This window comes from Lepisma saccharinum, chromosome 4 (genome assembly GCF_977018435.1).
Source record: "Lepisma saccharinum chromosome 4, izLepSacc3.1, whole genome shotgun sequence".
Taxonomy (NCBI): Eukaryota; Metazoa; Arthropoda; class Insecta; order Zygentoma; family Lepismatidae; genus Lepisma; species Lepisma saccharinum.
This window is the reverse complement of record NC_139232.1, coordinates 66,424,324-66,446,790: the sequence shown is the minus strand read 5'-3', so window position 1 is coordinate 66,446,790 and position 22,467 is coordinate 66,424,324. Positions and strand designations below refer to the sequence as shown.

Genomic DNA, 22,467 nt, shown 5'->3' with positions numbered 1-22,467 from the left:
CAATGAACATTACATCTTTTGAAGTAAGAGTTGTGGCTTTTCTGACAATGAGATTGTTTCGGCTTAACTAACGACGATGATTCTAAACTTTTGAGATTCTCATGATAAGCATCTTAACGGTTAGTTAACGCGAGAGGACACTTTAACAAGTTAGTCATCGAACATTCATATTTTGTGGTTCTTCAGCTGTAACTAAGTTTCAGAGAGTTGAACTTGTTTAAATATGCTTTTTGAAGGTTACAGCTTTGTGCCATGTTACGTACATATTTTACCATATTTGGCTATGTATTTATGTAGCAAATATAATGAGTTTCTTTGATATTTTAAGACCACTTTATTCACAGATAGGCTAATCGGGGGCTGGACCTACAGTTTAAAGTGGGAATCGAACCAATATGTGTAAATGTTATATAATCCTGATTCTGGACATAATAAGTTTGAACAAAACAAAGAGAGGCATTGTACACTCACCGCACTTAATACTCCGGCAGTTTGTTTCTTTATACAGCATATTTGCAGAAGATACAATTAAACCTACAAGTGTATCAATATACGCTGTATTAAACACACCTTATTACTAACTTAGTTGTCCGTACACAGTACACATATCCTTAAACCTACACGTGAGAAAAATAAGTGTGTTATGTATATATCTTACGCACAGAACATGAAGTGCATCAATCTCGTTTCGTGTACCAAGTGACAGTTATGGATGTAATTTCTATTTCTTGGAAATTATCATGTCTGATATTTTCAAATCATGAATCTTTAGTGCATCACACGGGACAGCACTTAATTAAAGTGCTCTTTCATGCTACATTTGCGTATTTTAATACATTTTATGCACTTTAATGTGTTACTGGAGTAAACAAGTTTTGGTTTTGTATATAAGTGAGTTGTATACTAAAATGTACCGGTTAGAAACTATGACGATGTACTTTTAGAATTCGCACTTCATTCTTTGTTTTAATTATTGCTGATATTGGCTAGAGGTGGAATGGCGTGAAATGCTATCAGCAGGGCCGTATCAAGGTTTGTGGAGGCCCCTGGGCAAAATGTTTTGTGGGGGCCTTCATTTTTTAATTATTTTTTACTAGGAGCTTTATTAGCTCAACATGTTAACCACCAATTGTCAGCAGTTGAAATGGTAGACCTGATTTTAGAATCAGTAGTCATTCACAATCGAACATATCGCAGGTAGGTTTGCAGGGAGAATAACGCAGTAAAATAAAGTTACAGGACGAAAATTGTAGCGCTATAGCAGCAGTAAAATTCTGCGTCTAAATGTCTACAATATATTATAAAGAATGAACACCGTAACTACAATATATACTAAATACTAAGGGGGTTCAGACGGAAACAGAGAACTGAGCAGTAGTTATGTACTTCGTAGGATCATTTATTATCTTAATCGTATCTGAGAATTGATTGTTTGAATAAACGTGCCTTATTTCCACACCACAGCCAAATCAGTCCATGGTATAAAGTATACTGAGCTTCAGATATCTACAAACAGATCGACTGAGAGCTGTGCTACAATTGGATCCAGAAGAGTGTAGACATACGACAATATTGATTTTTTATTTTATTTTTAAAATACAACTTCTTATGTAATTTTTCACAAGCATAGCCAGCTGGTTTAAATATTTTTTGGTGGAGGCCCTTCACAGCTTCTTTTTGGTGGGGGCCCCGGGGCAATTGTCACAGTTGCGCATAGGTTAATCCGGCCCTGCTAATCAGAGACGTTCCAAGCTCTCACTCACACGATAATATGGGATAGTAAATTTCCCTCGGATCGTTGCATTGCGTGACACACATCGTTTTGTGGCATGGCAAATTCACATTCTACTAGTTTAATTAAAATGGAAAATTCACAGGTTACATGACCTTGCAAGTTGTCATCTTGTCCCTTTAGGCTCCCATTGTGTTTCAATGAAGCCAAGTGTCACGGTTGCGAATGTAAGGCAAATGGTGGACCTTTCTTTGCGTTCGTTCTGTTTTCGATTTCACCATTTCGTCGTTTATCATCACGATTAAACTTCGAAGTTAGAAGAGAGAAGTTAAATAATAACACGAATATATATATGGATCCTCAGGTTTAATGGTGGCGATGAGGATGCATAATGGAACTGAACAACCGCAAAAATTGCATCCAAGCGTTGCACAGGATTCGAACTCGTGAACCTTACGTTAGTGTTATTAATGCCGGCGATGATGATGGTAATTGAAGAGTAAAATTGGTAAACGCTGTAAGTGCCACAATAATTCAAACACAGTTTTCCACGTTAAACTGTGAAATGTGCCATGCTTTATAATGTGGTAAACGTGAAATTTGGCTGGTAGCCCTCTAAATAGTTCAAGGGCGTGTAAATAGGTCACTAGTGTGCACGTTCTTACGGGCTGATGTGCGGAACTTTCGCTTTTGGCACTTACAACGTTTACCACTTTTAGTCCTCAATTAATATTACCAACGTACATGTCTAGACTGAGACGACAATCTCTCAAAACCGGCCTTCATGTCGTATCGCGCTGAGAAGCCAGAGGTTCCAAGTTCGAACCCTGGTTAAGGCATGGATGCGTCATTGTGTTTGTCCGATCACCAACTTAATCATATATCCTCATCGTCGCGATTAACCCAAGAGGCAGAAAAGCGATGTAACATGATCAGAAATAAAAATGGAAGCAATCTCTTAAAGGTTTTGCTTGGATTTTGTTCCGATGAAATTCTCCGATCTTCTCTCGAGTAGATCTCTCTAACAAGAAATTCAAATGAGGCTCCAATTACAATCGAATTCGAGATGAGATCAACATATCTTCTTAGGCTACCATTCTCCTGCACTCTGTCCCGGGAATCTCTGGAGCAAGCGAACGAAAAGAAGTCTTCTGCCCAAGTAGTGACTCGAGAGGGCTCAACCAATGAACGCGTGAGAGGAGAAGGGATTGCATGGAGGGGAAAACGAGACTACCGCTACCAGACGTTGGCAGCAGCTCGCACTGCTTTGGTCCGCCCACTCTCTTTCTTCCCTTCTCTACCGTTATGCGCGGCCTTGATATACCCGAGACAGAGTGCAGTCTGGGCCAATGTCTTCCTGGCGTAAAGGTTTTTATAGAACACACATATACACAAAGCGCAACATCCTCACGTTGTCCTCCTTTCTACACACAAGGAAATCCATTTTAATAAATTGCAAGTTACCTCCTGGCTTATTGGCATTGGGGATGTGCACTAGGGATTCATGGTATTATGAAAAGTTATCTGGAATTAACTAACTGCATGCTCACTCGATTTGGACCACTGCATTGTGGTGCAGAACCTGTTGTTTCGGCAAACTAACTTGTTCCAAGGTTAGCTTTGTGAGGGAATTTGTATATGGTCTCGCGCTTGCTGCACTTGAGTAAGCTCCAGGTGACTTCCGGTGAAGATACAATAATACAAGAGTTGTAATTTACGAAGTTCAAAATAAAGAGCAATCTGAATCGCACGAAACGTATATAAGCTGAGCTTTAAGGCATAAAAAGGAAAATTAGCCCCTAGAGAGCTTTCACACCTGTTAAGCGACACGATCACACACAAGAGTATGAATTTACCATTCTAGTCAGTAATGATGCATGTACTACGCATGCGCTATTAATAGACTGAGGCGACGTGATACACACTGTAGGAAAACTGGTCAATCCGAATGACAAGCAAGCTACATGCGGGGGGGGGGGGGGGCGCAAGAAGTTGTGGACCAAATTCCTGCGTGGAATAAAAGCTCTTATCTTTTGTATTTGTTGCATCATCAAAGTAAATACAACCGTGATAGTAGACGTTACTGGGTGCATCCCAGAAAGCGAAATCATTGAGATAATCACAGCAAGATCTCTGGAAGGCAGTTCATATACCCTTCCAGCTTGCTCTTTTCTCTCCGTTTGGTGAATGGCAGGTTCCCAGAAAACAAAATACCAATTCCAGTCCATGCGACCTTGAAAGAATCACCGTGTTTTGTTCCTAAAGGGGTGGTGGTGGGGGGGGGGGGTTATTTTAACAACACAACTTCTTCCTTGACACAGCTGAAATTTATGACTGCGGGTCTGTCTCTTTATAGCGAGCGATCGTCGGTGCTGTCCTACTACTGATTTGTCGAGCGTATCTCCAGCTCCATACGAACCTGTCGGTTGTCGTTTCGGGGAATGTATCGTGCCGGACCACGTGTGCAGCTGTGATCTGTGCCATTAACCCCCGTTATTCTTTTCTGGTGCTGACGATATAGTTTCGGAGACGACACCGATTTTATCGATGCGTGGGCAAACGCTCAAAGGGTGAAGATTACCACGTCATAGCAATCACCCTACCCGATAGAGTTATGAGACTGTTATAATATGGCTGTACTGTACCTTCTCAGGATGTGAGTTCAATAAAAACATTGATTAAGTATCATTAATCAAGGTTTATTGAAACATTTTTGCTAATATCACATGCAGATTTACAATTATCTCAGCATAACGATATTTGTAAATTGTGTCGTCTTTACCACTACGCCTCGGCGCATGTCTCTCATTAGATGAATATTACCGGTTCTGGATTCTAGAACAACAGTATATCTCATCTGGTTTCTAGCATCTCAAACTGTCTTATAGAATTCATGATCGATACTCCATTCTTCGAGAAATCTTTAGAATTCGGAATTAGGCATGTTTTTTCGGTGCAAATGCATTTAGATATCTTCGTTTGAATTCTTGTTTTAAGCCCACTTTATGCACTTATAGGCTAAACGGGACTGGACCTACAGTTTAAAATTTGATCCAAATCGCTGTACACTTCTGTTCACAAAAAGTGGCACACTCGTTTGAGTTGAAGTCGTCCAGCTTCGTGGCCGGAAGTACAGCCGAAGTAAGTGTTCGGAAAGCAGCAGTGTTGCTTACTATCAATCAATTTAACCATATGCAGGGAATTTTGTGTCTCTCAGACTCAAACAAAAGGCCTTACTGAAAGATTGCAGCGTAAATATTAATTAACCGGAATTTCCACGTCTACAAAGTAATGTAAATGTGAAATATTCCTGAAATTTATTTTAAAATGAAACGCTTTTTTGACGTTCGTGACAAAGTAGTTATCAAAATTCGTTAGTATGCGAGGGCCCCGGGTTAGAATTTGGCCTGAGCATGGTTGTTCTGTTTGAGTCTCTCTTCATCGTCGGGAGTAGCCGAAAATGGAAGAAAAGCAACACTAAATAACGAAATGGGGAAAACACAATAAGAATAAGCGAGACAGAAATAGTGCTGTTGCAATTCATGAAAATGAATGCGAAGAAAATCTTCCGAAAATAGTGTTATTCTAGTCCAGGAGAAGGCTTGAAGAATAAATAAACCCCTTCCCTAATACACTTTGACAAACAGAATCACAAAGTTAGCACTGAAGATGCGATGGGAAAAATAATAGAAATCCTAAAGGAAGAAGTCACAGCCAGGGAAGCACATCCGTCATCCAGGCTAACCCCTTCAGACCTGATTTTTTTTCCATAACGAAAAAAAATTGCTAAAATGTAGCTATAACAGTTGCCCTGGTTACAAAAACAACAACATATATATTTTTTGAAAACATATTCGTAATTTTTGGCATATACATGGCCTAATCTAAATCTATGTTAAATTGAAACAAAATGTAGGATATTTACTTTCAATGTCGTCAACTATTCCCGTCATCATTGCTATTTACTCTCTATTTTCTGTCGGTGATACCAGGTGGCAGTAGCTTAGCGATTTCTCAGCACACGAAATGTACAAAATCGTGCAGAAAAAAAATCAAATGCTGAAACATTCGCTATCACGCATTAAAAAAATAATAAAAGTGATGTACATGATCATGTACAGTGTCTCTCAAAAGTTTTAGGACAACGACATTTTAAACTAGGCAACCCAATTTACACAAGGCGTTGGTGGGTTGCGTGTAGAGTTAGGCTCAATTTCAGGGTTGCCACATGCACAATAGATATTTATAAAATACGCGAAAGAAAGAAAAACAAGTAATATTGTATAAAATTATTAAAAATATCACTATTAAATCGCAACTGACAAATTTCTTTCTGAAAGAAAAAAAATAGGTTTTCTACTCTACAGAAAGGAAAGGAGGTGAGACAAAACAAAAGGTGACAAAAGAGAGGAGAAAGAGAAAGCGAAAGGAGAAGAGGAAAAGTAGAGGAGAGAAGAAAGGTAGGATAGACGACGAGAGGAGATGTAGTGAGGACAATGGAAAAATATTCTAGGAGAGATGAGGAAAATGGAACAAAGAAGAGAGAAGAGGATACGAGAAGAGGGGAGTGGAGAGTAAAGTAAAGGAGAGATAAAGAGAAGAAGGAAAAGAAGAGGAGAAGAGTGCAGTGGAGTCGGAAATCTAAGACAGGAGAGGAGATACGAGGAGTGGAGATGAGTGGGATGGAGATAAGATGCGAGAAAAGTAGGGAAGGCGATATGAGATAAAAGCAGAGCGAGCAGAAGGAGGGGAGAGGAGAAGGAGAAGAGAAGAACAGAAAGGACTGAAGAGAAGAGGTAGTTGCAGAAAATATCGTCTCAGCGTCAAGAATTGATGCATTGGTCAAATTATCGACATGAAACATTCAATAACATTTTGAAATGTATTGGAGAATGTATTAGATCGGTTCGAAATGCCCTTTGGCTTAGTTCAGTGCAAGGTAAAACCTTCCATGTAAGATCTTTGATTTTACCTGCGATTATACCACTAAAAACATGAATGTAATTTGAATATTTATAAGAATTATCCAATTTTTGTCCACTTCTCGGTTCGTTGAAATGGAGATTTTGTAATTTAACATTTCCCCTCCCCCCATCGTTAATTCCAAACTGAATCATTCCGTTTCACACGGCGAGGACAATGAACACAATGGGATAGGTCTAAAACTTACGAAAATTTTCTGCCACCGGAAGGGTTTGAACCTACGACCATCAGATTGACAGTCCTGAACGGTAAACACTATCCTACAAGCTTTCGTTCCTGAAAGTAAGTAGAAGGAGCTGCCCAATGTGAAATGTAGATGCAACTCTCCTCCTACATGTAATGTGCAAACAATACTTGTTTGTAACAAAGAAAACGAATGTAGTACGACTCGGCGAAAACATTTATTGAAGAATTACACATGATGAAAACTTTTCATTCGATATTTGCGTAGGTATCCTTGCATTGAACTCGAGTGGGAAAAGGGGTAAAATTAGTATGTCCTGAATTGCCACAAATATAAATAGTTATTTCATTAATATTTTTTCAATGTCTTTGGAGCAGTACACAATTATCGTTAGAGTATCATAATCCACGATCTTATACATGAAAATATCCCTTTGAATGTGTCAATTCATTTATTTGTTAATTTTTTTTTATAAATTCCATATGCGGAACAATGTTTCCACTATACACTGCTATGACAAATAATGTTACCATGCTCTTCTTTATAATAAAAGGAGAATTAAAAAAGAACACCTAGTATGGAGGATCGAACCTGGAACCGCAATCAATGCTTTCAAGAACTCTAACCAATACACTACGCCCTTTGTTTCCCTTGAAGCAACAGTTCTTAATTATTCTGTTTCGTGAATATTGTAAACGTTATCCTGCAAAGAGAAGTTCAATACTCAAAAGTTCAAATTTAACTCTCAATTTATTTCTTCGTTGTTAGTATATCTAAACTTGTTAATATACTTTATTTGTAATTTTATAACGGTTACATGAACAGCTACGAAATAGTTCCTTATAATAACCTCCGGTTTACCAAGTTGCCAATATAAACAAATGGAATACAGATTGTCTTTTGAGCTTACATTGTTAAAAAGGAGCGGATACACGTATTACTATCCCAATACTTATTCAATAAGATTTATTGTTTTGTCAGAAATTATGACTTAAACTATTGCATGTTGAGCTAGTGCCCACCTAGCCGCCTCTGATGAAATCTATCATTCTTCAGATTCTCTTTCAAATTCGACTCTGGTCACTTGTAACTTGCTGGGTGAAGACACTGTGCATCGACGGACAGTGTTTTGCGATAAGAAGCGGCCTTGAACAGCTTGAGTGAGTCACTTTGAACGCGAGCAAGCTACGTTACCAAGCTTGTCTGCCTTTGAAAACCAAGCCATTTTTTTCCCACCGTTTCCGAACGCGATTGTTATTGTAGAAGTATATATTCTCTCAAAAGAGCACGAAAGGAAATTTGACCAATATTCTCCCGTCGTTTAAAACCAAATAAGTTATTATCTATTAAAAGAAAAGTTCAGGATTGTCAATAAACCTATCTGAGCATAAGGTGGATGTAAATAATAAATTTAATATATAGATTCTCCAAAATTTCTCTCCCACTGTCTACGTCAGGCCAGTACCCAGGGGGGGGGGGGGCTCTAACCCTGAAAAAATATTTAAATGTGAACTTTTAATAACTACGAAAATAACATCGTCGATTTTAGAAATGTGTAAAAATTTCAACTTTGTTCTTACATAAATGAATATGTTTCTTGCGCAAAAGTCTTCAGGCTGCAATATTGGGTAGTTTTAGTCTTATAATCATTGATGCAAGGCTACCAGACGTCCGATTCAGCGATTTTGTCAGGACAGTGCGTTACTTTCAATCCCTGTCCCGACTTTTTTGAACTGCAATCGTGATGAGAGAATGTCTCTTTATTATTGCTTTTTCTTAACTCACAATTAGACATGTTCTTTATTGTAATAATAATTCCTAGTACGCAATATTTAATTTATAAATATATTTTCTAAACATAGAACTATCATGACTTTTCAATGGCGCTCGTACTATTTGAACTATTTTGTAATCTCTCTCTCTCTTATATATAATTTATATACATATATAAATTTGGGTCTGGCCCCACCCTCAAAGAAATCCTGCCTGGTCTACGTCAATGACAGAAATGCAAGCAATATTTCTATTTATTTTTAACCCAATTAAAGGAATGTGGAAGAATTTAAAAGAAATAAGAAAGAGCAGAACGACTGTTACTCTACTTTAAAAATTAAAAAATACGAAGTATTTACTCCAGCACCTTAACACAGTGTTCAACGAGTCTCTCTTGACTAATACTGTCAAATGTGAAGTGATTTTATGAATAAAATTTTCCGCCTGTTTACGTCTAACGTTGCGCAGATTTGGTAGTTCGCAAACGGTGTAATAATTTTGTGTTACCTTACGCAACAGCAAATACATTTCATAAGACTGGTCTGAACACGACACTTCCGTCAGTAAACAAGCATTTCGTCTGTTGCAGTATCACAGGAAAAGAATATCGTCCTGCAATGTTCAAGCCTCTAGATATTTTCCATTAATAATGTCTAATCACAATAATAAGTTAGAAGAAATAACTCGCATTTTCACAACTACCAAAATTCTCGTTTTTCTTCATCACTTCGAAAATTATTTCTCGAAGATATGTGCTATACTACAAGAAAGCAATTCAAAACATTCAACGACATTTACAATATTGGAGGGACAGAATACTTAAAAATTGTTGTTTCAATCGAAGGTAAGTGCGTGGTGTAGTGGTTAGAGTTCTCGATTGGGCTGCTAGGGGTCCCAGGTTCGATCCTCTATACTAGGTGTGGAGAGCATGGTAACATTATTTGTAATAGCAGTGTATAGTGGCTAATTGTTCTGCACATCGAATTTATATAAAAAAATAAACAAATAAATGAATTGACACACATTCAAAGGGATATTTTCATGTATAAGATCGTGAATTATGATACTCTAACGATAATTGTGTACTGCTTCAAAGACATTGAAAAAATATTAATGAAATAACTATTTATATTCTGCGGGACGGCGTAGGTTCGAATCCGGCTCTGGTCGGAATTTATTCGGCCTACGTATAGGGCCGGTGGCAACCCACCATCGTGAGGAAATTGGGGAGCTCCGAATGAGTGAGCGGTAACCCGGTCGAGAAGACCTACAACGGCTGGGGGTTCGACGGGCTGACCACCCGTCACCCCAATACTGGTCTAAGATCTCCACGCTATAACAGGTGACGGAGGAACAGTGTGGGAGGGAGACCAGCAGTCGGTAGGTAAGCCAAGGCTCTCAAGGACTGTCGCGATATGGTTTATTATTACTATTTATATTTGTGGCAATTCAGGATATACTAATTTTACCCCTTTTCCCACTCGAGTTCAATGCAAGGATACCTACGCAAATATCGAATGAAAAGTTTTCATCATGTGCAATTCTCCATTAAATGTTTTCGCCGAGTCGTACTACATTCGTTTTCTTTGTTACAAACAAGTATTGTTTGCACATTACATGTAGGAGGAGAGTTGCATCTACATTTCACATTGGGCAGCTCCTTCTACTTACTTTCAGGAACGAAAGCTTGTAGGATAGTGTTTACCGTTCAGGACTGTCAATTTGGTGGTCGTAGGTTCAAACCCTTCCGGTGGCAGAAAATTTTCGTAAGTTTTAGACCTATCCCTTTGTGTTCATTGTCCACGCCGAGTGAAACGGAATGATTCAGTTTGGAATTAACGATGGGGGGGGGGGAGGGGAAATATTAAATTACAAAATCTCCATTTCAACGAACCGAGAAGTGGACAAAAATTGGATAATTCTTATAAATATTCAAATTACATTCATGTTTTTAGTGGTATAATCGCAGGTAAAATCAAAGATCTTACATGGAAGATTTTACCTTGCTCTGAACTAAGCCAAAAGGTATTCCGAACCGATCTAATACATTCCCTTTCATGTCGATAATTTGACCAATGCATCAATTCTTGACGCTTAGACGATATTTTCTGCAACTACATCTTTTCTTCAATCCCTTCTGTTCTTCTCTTCTCGTTCTCCTCTCCCCTCCTTCTGCTCGCTCTGCTTTTATCTCATATCGCCTTCCCTACTTTTCTCGCATCTTATCTCCATCCCACTCATCTCCACTCCTCGTATCTCCTCTCCTGTCTTAGATTTCCGACTCCACTGCACTCTTCTCCTCTTCTTTTCCTTCTTCTCTTTTTCTCTCCTTTATTTTACTCTCCACTCCCCTCTTCTCGTATCCTCTTCCCTCTTCTTTGCTCCATTTTCCTCATCTCTCCTCGAATCTTTTTCCATTCTCCTCACTACATCTCCTCTCGTCGTCTATCCTATCTTTCTTCTCTCCTCTACTTTTCCTCTTCTCCTTTCGCTTTCTCTTTCTCCTCTCCTTTGTCACCTTTCGTTTTGTCTCACCTCCTTTCCTTTCTGTAGACTCATCAGCGATGAAATACTAGAAAACCTATTTTTTTTTCTTTCAGAAAGAAATTTGTCACTTGCCATATAATAGTGATATTTTTAATAATTTTATACAATATTACTTGTTTTTCTTTTTCTCGCGTATTTTATAAATATCTATTGTGCATGTGGCAACCCTGAAATTGAGCCTAACTCTACACGCAACCCACCAACGCCTTGTGTAAATTGGGTTGCCTAGTTTAAAATGTCGTTGTCCTAAAACTTTTGAGAAACACTGTACAAGGGTCTGAAGGAGTTAAAAATAAGTCAGTGGTTGTTCTCTCATATAACTTTAACAGTAAATAGAATTTTTGTAAAATAAAAATTGTCGGGGTTTTCTTGTTTTACACGTGGACGTTGGTTTCGTAATGGAGCACAAAAATAGAATTGTGACTCTCGTTAAATTCTTACCGAATGAATAAATGTCTCTGTAGATTCCAGAATAATGACTCTTCATTTTGAAATAAATAGTTTGAAATAAAAAAATATATATATGTGCAGTTTGTTAATGAGATTCGTCGTCACAGCAGAATCCGCTATATTCACGGAAACTAGAGAACGGTTATTATTTAGGGTTGCAAACACTAATCTTCCACAAAAGCACGATTTCTTCACAAGTCTTCATTAATTTTCATGCACAAGCTTCACTTGTATTTTGTCAGCAATGTGTACAGAATACGAACCCTATCTGATGAAGCGTATTGCTTTCAAATTAATGTAATTAGCGAGAAGTGACAAAAATTTTGAGCTGGATAGGAAAAGATGCAATCTTGTGGATAAATTACTCGAAGAGCTGGGTTTTTTAATCGTGGCAAGTGGCCATGTCGGTTAAAAGCCAGCTTTGTAAGCTGAAATCATAGGTTCGAATCACCGTGTCTCCAAAATATTTTTTCTTACCAAATGGGAGCTACATAATGTATTTTATTCTCGTCACACCAATTGCAGTCTGAAAGTTTGTTATTGTTTGCGTGCCAATAAGAAAATATGTATTGAAACTATTACTCGTTCAGAGATCGCGACTGTTACTCGAGACTACTTGAAATTGAGATTTTTTAGTTGCTGCTAAGCCTCGATATTTAAAAGAAGTGCTAAAATTGAAAATTGTTGTGTGATAAAACACACCGTTAATATTCTCAAGAAGAAAACCACTGAAATTAAATGAGTAAGTTGTGAGTAACATCAGCAGATTTTAAGATGTTCCGTCATTCACGTGTAACTCCCCTAGTTTTATACATAGGTAGATATTTACAAGTGACCCACTCGATGAATGCTGGCACCCTAAGAGTATTTTTTTGTTACTTTTACAAAAAGTGACTCTGTAACCTAGAAATTTCTTGTGTACATTATTCCGCAATTTTATCTAAAGTGATTTCAAGAAGTGATTTTTTAAAATAGAATTCTCAAATTTAAATCTTGATTTAAATCAACCTGATTTAAATCAAACCACATTACTTAGCAGAACTTTTCTTACTGGCTTCTGGGCAGCGAATGACACTTTTACATTAGATCTTGCCCTTTCTCGTTGAAGAGTGAAATTACCGAGTCCGCTAAATTTGGGCTGAATCATACCATTCGACACTACCTTCCAGAAGTTTGTCCTAAGTTTCAATTTTGAGAAAGATAGTTCTTTTTTCGTGGTTGTTACTTGAAGAGTAGGAAACAAACAGAAGGCGGTACAGGATACAGAGAACACTGGGAGCTACTGTAGAGCTATCAAGGAGAAGAAACTTTGCCAAAGCACTTGATTTCAGATTTAAGCACATTCCTGAAACGTAGAACTTGGTCAGGAAATCCGGAAGATAAATCATCGTCGTGCCAGTTACAGAGGGCAATAGCTGCATCTGAAGTTTTATTATTATTTATTATTACGTTTTTCGTATCAACCTCATAGGACGCGAAGCCCCTATATGCGCGAGGCCCAGGGTGGTCGCCCACTTCACCCACCCCTTGCTACGCCAATGGTTATACAACCTCAAGGCACCTGCGCCTAGCAGAAATTCAAATATTTCCATGCGTAATGAAATATAATTGCCGTTGGCAACACTGACAGTAGTGCTCGCGTCTACCTGTAAGAACTACATCGAGTCTCACGGGTCTTCTTAAGACCCGGTAATAGAAAAACCTGGCAGGCATCGATGCCTGTGCTCAACTGTGACGTGAAGCTCGCTTGCGCGATGTCGAACACCTGGGGTTGACATGCGTGCTGCGCCTCCTCGCAGACTTTTGTGTGTGTGTGTGTGTGTGTGTGTGTGTGTGTGTGTGTGCAGATCTCTGTAAGTGACCAGTATTCGATCCTGTGAACCAAGTTCTTTAAGAGTGGAAAATACAGCAATCACGAAATGCATCAACATGACATGCTACACTACAGGCTCATTCTGTCCCAGCTTTAACGTTGCATATATTCAAGGAATGAGCTAATGTAAACTATTGTTTCATGTAAGGAACTGCCATTCTTGTTAATATAACACCTACCAACAGTGGTGATTTCTGGAACCCAGAAGTTTTGGTAGCGAGTTCGTGAGTCTACCGATCAGCTACCGAGCTGGCTCAAACTCTCATTTATATTCCAATATAGTTTGAAGGGAGTTCCAAAGGTCAAAAGAATTCCATGAAAATCAATCTTTGTTTGCTTGTTTTTCACAGTTTAAACTAGAATTACTGTAAACATTGCACACGAAATCAAGAATATTATTTTCTAGTATTATAATACAATTTTATGATATAATTATACATTAAACTATAATTTTGCCACTGTTTGCACTTATTGTGTACACTTGATGCACTTTACAATTTCAAGCACTAGTTATTATTGCTGTTGCAAGACCAAATAACAATGCTCTATTTCTTATTTTGCAGTTCCGAATTAAATATTGAAGATTTTGGACCATTGGATCCCCCCTACCCACCAGCCCATCCAGTAACAATAATAAAAGGTAACGCTCCTACACATGGTTACAGACAGACATCGACTTACACAGAACTGGTGCTGCCACCTGGATACGTTGACACAGAAAAAAGACAAACTTGATATTCTGAATCTTTAGAAGTGCTCTCATCTTTCCTATTAAGTGCAAACAGACTTTACACGATTCTACATGCCGTTCTGAACGACTTGTTTCATATCTTTGTCAAAAACTGTGCTGCCATCTGTTACCGCCGCAATGAACTAACATATATTTTGCATACTCTTAAATTGCAAAAATATTCTTCGTAAAGCAGCGCAATTCCTTATCTGCTCGTATTAATATAAGAGGTTTTAACGTAGTTTTAGCGTTTATAGATTGCAGAGAACATTGAAAGGAAGTATCGGAGTAAAATTACTCTGGTTATTTATATAAATTGTGTTTTTTAAAATACAAATTGGTCATGAAATGTGTTCATGCCAAGTGTGCATTAAAATATATAACTACATAATTTTGTGCGACGTAGAATATAGTGCCCTGTTTATGAAGTAATTAAATTCTTGTCAAAGGATTATTCTGTTATGCGAGGGAGGGAGAAGGATAGAGAGAATGTGTGTTTGAACATGTGTTTAAATATTATTCAAACGATTTGGTTAATTTCATTGACAAAGACGAAAATTCTTACAAAATTCTGAGCAAGGTCAGAAATGAAGTAGATTTGTGTGTGATATAGTTTACAGTAGCAACAGTTACTTCTTTCTGGTAGAATTTCTTGTGGAAAATATGAACCTGCATCAATTAAAAGATGAATCGAAAATGTAATAGAGTAAGTACTTCATGCGATTTAATGTGATAAAAGAAAGAATAAATGTTATCCAGGCAACTTTTACAAGAAAGTATATTAAACAATAAGAATATCTGACGTACAAAAGTTACACTACGTAATATATTCTTGTTGTTTAATAAATACTACAAATACAATTTAAAAGTTCTGTTTTAGACCAAAAATTTATGATTGATATTTACAACTAGGATTTACGAAATATATATATTTTTTTGTTCTGTGCTGTTCGCTACTCATATATCCCCGTAGCTGTTTTGTCAAGTTGTGCAAAGTTTTTCAGCAGTTTGAATATAAATTATCATGGATTCAATGCCCATAAATCTAACGACGTTTTTAGGCCTATATTATACCGTTTCACTTTGATTTACTATACTGTGCATTTACATATTTATATTCATGAAAGTAGAGGAAAATACACGAATGATGCAGACAGTAACGACTCCAGAAACCAGAGGGGTGAAAGGAGATGAACCTAATAGCTCGACTATTTAATTATATTTCACACCTCATGCATCTCCGCTGGCGTTGCTATACTGGATGCAGGAAAAATTATAATTTCACTAAGCTCTGGGAATTTCCTGGGAAATATTCACCACTGAACAAGCCCAAACACCTAGCGAAATCACGAATCAGAATGAAAACAGATAATCTGCTTAAATCTTCCTTTCTGCTACCCTTGAAAAAAATAAATTGGAATACTAGAATGTTGTTAGGATGTTAACTTTTCGAAATCCAATTCCATGCATCTTGCAAAACTAAACATATATTTTTAGACGCTGTTTGAGATGAAGTATATAAAACAACCAGTTGCAAAATTATTCTTGTAAGGATTGCCTTACTGTCTTGCGTTATGGGATGTTGCAGGAAAACAAAGTTTTGTGGAAATTTGACGTATACTGTTAATTACAAACACAATATTGATTGAAATGATGTTGAATATTGTTTCTTTCTTTAGTGTAAAGCAAACTATTTTTATTGATAGTACCGGTATATTGGCGTTATTGCTAGTTATTTCGACATATTACGAAATTTGGTTATTCAGTTTAAACAGTGCTGTTGTATATATTTTACTCCAATATATGTACTTAAAATACGAAATAAACATTTTTTACCAAATTAAAGAAAATAGTTGAATATTTGGTGCATGAACCATTTTTTTGCGGATTTAATAATCAAATCTGGTTACATTGTTAAATAAGAAATATATACAAACGCGCACGTATATTACATTTTCGTATAGTACAATATGGCTGGTTGTAAATTATTCTAATGATAAACTAAATGAAATATTCATCTTTATGGATATCTATATATTTGTGTGGAAAAGAAACATATTCTTTTTAGTCCTTTCAGTACATTGACTAATGCTGATGCATGGTAAAATTAAGATAACTTCAGACATTCTTCACTTTCAGTGAAGAATGTGTGAATATGTTAAAGCGTTAGAGCTGTGTGTGGGTCTGACAAGTACTGATTTACTTAGATCCACCAGATATTTTCAAGATTTTATAAAAGTTGGAAGAAAATGGAAATTATATACATGTACAACTTGAAGTTCTCGTAACTACTAAAGTTTCCTATGGTTATTTACTGTCGTTTGTTGTGTTTCTGTAAAGTCCTTCTCTGAAATAAACAATATAATATTTCTGCATATGTAAATTTCTTCATTAAGTTATAATCAAGAAATAACTATAGTAAATAGATTACCCTGAACTGTATAGTGTAAACCAGAACTTGAAGAACAGACTGAGACAGGTAGCAACTTGTTTTAGAGAGGAGGCAGGCACGGAGTATTTCGAAGTTGACACACATTGCTGTACGGAAGACGAGCGTGCTTAGCATTCTGTGAATACTAGTCAGCTTATTGGAAGCCAGTCTTGCCTCGTCACTTGAATGGCACTTACGCAGTTGGGGATGTGCACCACGCAATGTAGGAAATGACGTGGAGCTGGAAAGGCGGAAGCTCACACAAGAAACATGGAAGAAGGGTGAAATAGGGGTGAGAATGAGAGTGCAGAGACGCTTTTATTTTAACTTACAACGTCGCCATTGGCATTTGGTATTTTTGCGGTGAGGGTTGCAACAGTAAAGGTGGATATTGCATACCTGCGTTCTGAAAGGGGGTCCACAGTAAAATATTTCACAAGTACCGTATGTAATCTTCGCTTCTTAAAAGCTGTTTGAAGACAAAAGTGATAATCGGGGGTCGTTTTAAGGGAAGTTTGAGTTACCACTTTGTTTTCCCGGGTTCTTTACTGATTTCATTTGAAAATGTTTTATTTTCTCAAAAAAAAAAACCCATCAGCTCCCCCCTGAGTACGCCAGTGTTTGGTAGGTAAGGTGTTAAAGATGATATCAACATAACATCCGTAAATGTGTGTTCAATAGGCGGAGAATTGACATAATTTGAACTTAGTATTATTTGCTACTGTGTGTGGATAAAGTGTAACTTTTGCAGTATGGTAATATCGTAGGGCTTCTCCTATGGCGCAGTGGTAGCATCGTCGCCATGTAATGAAGGAGTCCCGGCTTCAATAGCCGGTGGAGGCACATAGTGGTGCGGATCCCAATTTAAATTGTAGGCTCAGTTCCAATTAGCCATACTGTGCATTAAGTGGACTTAGAACACCAACTCAATGGTAATATCGTGCAAGTGTGATCTTGAGCTGCGATTCAGGGACTAACAGTGGTAACGTTTTATGTAAATAGAATCTCTGCATAGGGAGACCAGCACGAGTTAACAAAGTTTTGAGTCTGTGTAGCCCTTGCATCATGACCTGATCTTTGATGATCGTCAAACACCCTGAGGAGGAGGGCATCCCCGTTGGCGTAGTGGTAACGTCATCGCCGTGTAATCAAGGAGTCCCGCGTTCGATACCTGGTTGAGGTACAGTGTCTCTCAAAAGTTTTAGGACAACGACATTTTAAACTAGGCAACCCAATTTACACTAGGAGTTGATGGGTTGCGTGTAGAGTTAGGCTCAATTTCAGGGTTGCCACATGCACAATAGATATTTATGAAATACGTGAAAAAAAATAAAAGTATTATTGTATAAAATTATTAAAAATATCACTATTATATCGCAAATGACAAAATTCTTTCTGAAAGAGAAAAAATAGGTTTTCTAGTATTTCATCCCTGATGAGTCTACAGATAGGAAAAGATGAGAGAGGAAACAAAAGGTGAAGAAAGAGAGGAAAAGGATAAAGGAAAAGAGGAAAAGTAGAGGAGAGAAGAAAAAGAGGATAGACTAGGAGAGGAGAAAGAGAAAGCGAAAGGAGAAGAGGAAATGTAGAGGAGAAAAGAAAGAGAGGATATACAAGGAGAGGACAAAGAGAAAGCGAAAGGAGGAGAGGAAAAGTAGAGGAGAGAAGAAAGAGAGGGTAGACGAGGAGAGGAGAAAGAGAAAGGGAAAGGAGAAGAGAAAATGTAGAGGACAGAAGAAAGAGAGGATAGACGAGGAGCTGAGAAGTAATGAGAAGAAAGGAAAAATATTAGAGGAGAGATGAGGAAAATGGAGCAAGGAAGAGAAGTGAGAAGAAAGGAAAAATATTCGAGGAGAGATGAGGAAAATGGAGCAAAGAACAAAAGAGAGGAGGGAAACAAGATGAGAAGAGGGGAGGAGACGAGAAGAGGGGAGTGGATAATAGAGTAAAAGAGGGGAAAAAGAGAATAATGAAGAGAAGAGGAGAAGAGTGCAGTGGAGTTGAAATCAAAGACAGGAAAAGTGATGATGAGTGGAGAAGAGTGGAATGAAGAAAAGGGGCGAGTACAGGAGGGAAGGTGATATGAGATGGAAGCAGAGGAGAAAGGGGGTGAGGAGAGGAGGAGAACAGAAGAGACTGGAGACGAGAGGAGAGAAGAGGTACTTGCAGAAAATATCGTCTCAGTGTCAAGAATTGATGCATTGATCAAATTATCAACATGAAGCATACAATAATATTTTCACAGAATGTATTCGATCGGTGCGAAATGCCTTTCAGAGCAAGATAAAATCTTCCACGTAACATTTTCGATTTTACCTGCGATTATACCATTAAAAACATTAATGTAATTTTTATATTTATTAGAATTATCCAATTTTTCTCCACTTATCAGTTCCTTGAAATTGAGGTTATTCTTTAATGTTTCATCGTTAACTCCAAACGCAATCATTCCATTTCGCATGGCGTGGACAATGAACACAATGGGATATGTCTAAAACTTACGAAAAATTTCTGCCACCGTAGGGGTTTGAACCTACGACTATCATGTACAATCCTGAACGCTAACCAATACCCTACAAGCTATCGGTTCTATCGGTCATGCGTAAAAGGCATACAAGGAACTGACCAATATGAATTGTAGATGCAAGTCGCCTCCTGCATGTATTATGTAAAGAACGCACACATACTTGATTGTCTTGCAGTTCACTCGAGTGTCATGATATTTTCTGACACCATTCGAAAACGTTCCAACATTTTCACTTAACCTAATTAAATATTTACTATCGCACAAACACATCTCACTTCTTTGTTTCGTCATTTTTAACATTCCTACTTACCTATCTGCTTCACGGAACATTCTTTAAGGTGTCCTTACGTTTTTTTCATGAAAGTAATTTCAATTTTTGACATTACGAGTACTTCTGTCTTTTCGTTTTTTTCGCTTGCGTAAGACAGAATACTGTATGGTGCGTACACCTTGATGGTGGTGTCCCAAGCAAAACTTCAAGATGAAAAATTTTGAGGTCATGTGTGTGAATGAATACATCATTCCCACCTCAATCTTTTTTTGAACTAAGATATCCTTTTTTCTGTGAGTTGGATCCCAATAATGTATTCCATAAGGATCTCCATGGGTGACAGAAAGTTAAAAAAAATGTATAGGTCTGGAAAAGCAACTACATCTGAAAGAAAATAAGCGAAAAGAAATTCGCGTCGCCAGTAGTGAAACAATTCGAAAACTTACATGATAAGTAAATAAATTCCTACCAATAGAAGGTGTAGGTGAGTGATTAATATTACGGCTTCACGCTCTGAAGGATGCGTGTTCGAGCGCGGTTACAGATCTTTTTGTTTTTTCTTGCCAATGAGGCACCAACATGTGTGTGTTCGAATCCGCATGTAGACAGTGATTTTTTTTAAAATCTGTAACCACAGCACATGCATTTTTAATCCGTGATTTCACCTGTTAATATCAAAAAGCACCTTCGAGGTTTCCTTCTTAAATAAATATATAATAAATAAGCTAATGCCCGACAGTCCTCGAAGGGCCTTGGTCTCAGTCCCACAATCCTACATAGAGGTGTGGAGAACTTCAACCAGTAATGGGGTGACATGGGGTCTGCACGTCGAACCCTCAGCCGTTATAGTTTTCCGAAACCGGGTTACGCTACTCACTCGTAGCTCCCCAATTTCCTCACTAAAGTGGGTTGCTGCCGCTCCTATACAGAGGCTGAGAATCCAGGTGGACTTGAACCCATGCCGTCCTTCAGTCTGATTCTTATATACAGCTACAGATTTTACAACACAATTATAATGTTAAGATCTGGACTAAATCTGTCGACTCATATAACCTAATATGTTCGTAGTTACTTTTCGTTTTAAAAATTAAAATTCTATTCATAACTCAACCAATATATTTTTTTCAATAACAGCTCGAAGTTTTGACGTGGTTGGTAAGAATTTCTAAATTAACGTTCCACTGTTTCTTGATCTTGCGTGATATGCAAAGCAAGAACTGTATGTCTCGTTTACACGCCTTTCCACATTTTGTAAGAAGTTTAATATCGAGTAGTTACTCTCAAACCCATTACATTTTTATTAAAAAATAACAGTCGTGCCCATATGTCTAATTAATTCCATCCTAGGTATACATTAGTTGGCACTGCACTGTAAAGAAAAACTGCCGTTGACGAGAGGCGAACCCAGAACCATTGGCTTGTTGGGAAGTTATCATATCGACTTGACCACAATGGCACGTTCACAAGACATTTCATTTGTCCACTTAGGCTTCTGTAAAACAATATTATACGACTTTATATGTTATTCGACAAAAATGCAAGTTTAGGTATTTAAGGGAAGTGTAGGGCAGTAGGGATCATGCACAGAAAAGCCTGTTTTGCCCGGGATAGAATTTACAGAAGAAAGTTAGTTCCTTGATTGCTCTGCAATAGTACGTTACCCAAAGGGTCATGGAAGAGTGGTCACTGCCTCAACGTGTAGCATCCACGATACGATATATGACTATATGACGTCACACCTTGGTTCAAACACGTGGATCCACAATCGAAACCTCCGTGCAGTGGAGAGACGAGTAATTTTGTAAACATGGAATGTTGTTGTTTGCAGGGGGAGTTGGGGAAGTGATGATATTCTTTCAATTTTTAAGGAACTTTTGTATGTGGATAGGGAATGAAGAGTGCAGTGATACAAAGTCGATATCTTATTCGCTCACTGCATGTATACAACGCCTAAAACTACATCATTTTTCAAGGTATAAAACAACATAAATAATTTATTATTTTAATAGAAACTGATGAAATATAAATGGAAAATTGCAAGAGACATCACTTTATGAAATGACAGCTTCCCATGAGGCTACTAACAATTACAACATTAACGTTTGCGTCTGTTTATGGATTTAGAGGCAAGATTTAATAGCATAGCTTCATCAGTAAACCCATGATGCAAAAGAAAATAACATAAACCCTATAGCGCTACAGCCCAATATTGGTGCCTGGCTTACCTACCGACTGCTGGCCTCCCTCCCACTGCTGGCCACCAGGGGGGTGGAGATCAGCAGCCAGACTAGGGGGACGGGTGGTCGGCCCGACCAACCCCCAGCCGTTGTAGGACTTCGCGACTGGATTACGCTCACTCATTCCGAGCTCTCCAATTTCCTCACGATGGTTGGTTGCCAGCGGCCCTATACATAGGCCGGAAATTCCCGGAGACTGAACCCGGGATTGAACCCATGTCGTCCCGCAACCGAAGAAAATAATATAGTTACATCAATTCTATGCAAACACCAGATTTAAATAATACACTATTCACAATTTTATTTACTTTATTCATGTTTCATTTTATGGTTTCAACTTTATTAAAGTAGTTTTGTATAAAGGAGTTTCAAAACTATTTGCAATTGCAATTAAAAATAAATGCATTTGTCATCAAATACGCAATACATATTATTACAGGCTTGCATTAGTTGGCATTATATCCTTAAAAAAACAGTGCTATGAATGGAATCGAAGAGGGGACCCTTGGTGAGGTGAGTAGGTATCATAGTGACCGGACCACACCGTCCTTCTTGATTTGTCGCTCATATGTTCCTACCCATGGGTTGAAACCATATTGCACTATTCTATCAGCTATTCATAAAAAGTACATTGCAATTAAATTAGTTTTCCTCGAAATTACGAAACATATTGTTTTCTTCTTAACTCTACATATTGTAAACGAGGACACTTAGAATTCGGTCACATAT

The 22,467-nt window shown here is 37.8% G+C and overlaps 1 protein-coding gene across 1 annotated transcript in view; it reads left to right on the top strand.

Moving 5' to 3' along the window:
* Positions 1-16,637, top strand: part of LOC145987183 (uncharacterized) — a 281,807-nt gene extending 265,170 nt beyond the window's left edge. Inside the window, exon 6 of the mRNA XM_083121696.1 lies at positions 14,106-16,637. Within this exon, the coding sequence (XP_082977822.1) occupies positions 14,106-14,277 (172 nt within the window). The 3' untranslated portion in view covers positions 14,278-16,637. The remainder of the gene's footprint in view (positions 1-14,105) is intronic.
* The last annotated feature ends 5,830 nt before the right edge of the window (positions 16,638-22,467 follow it).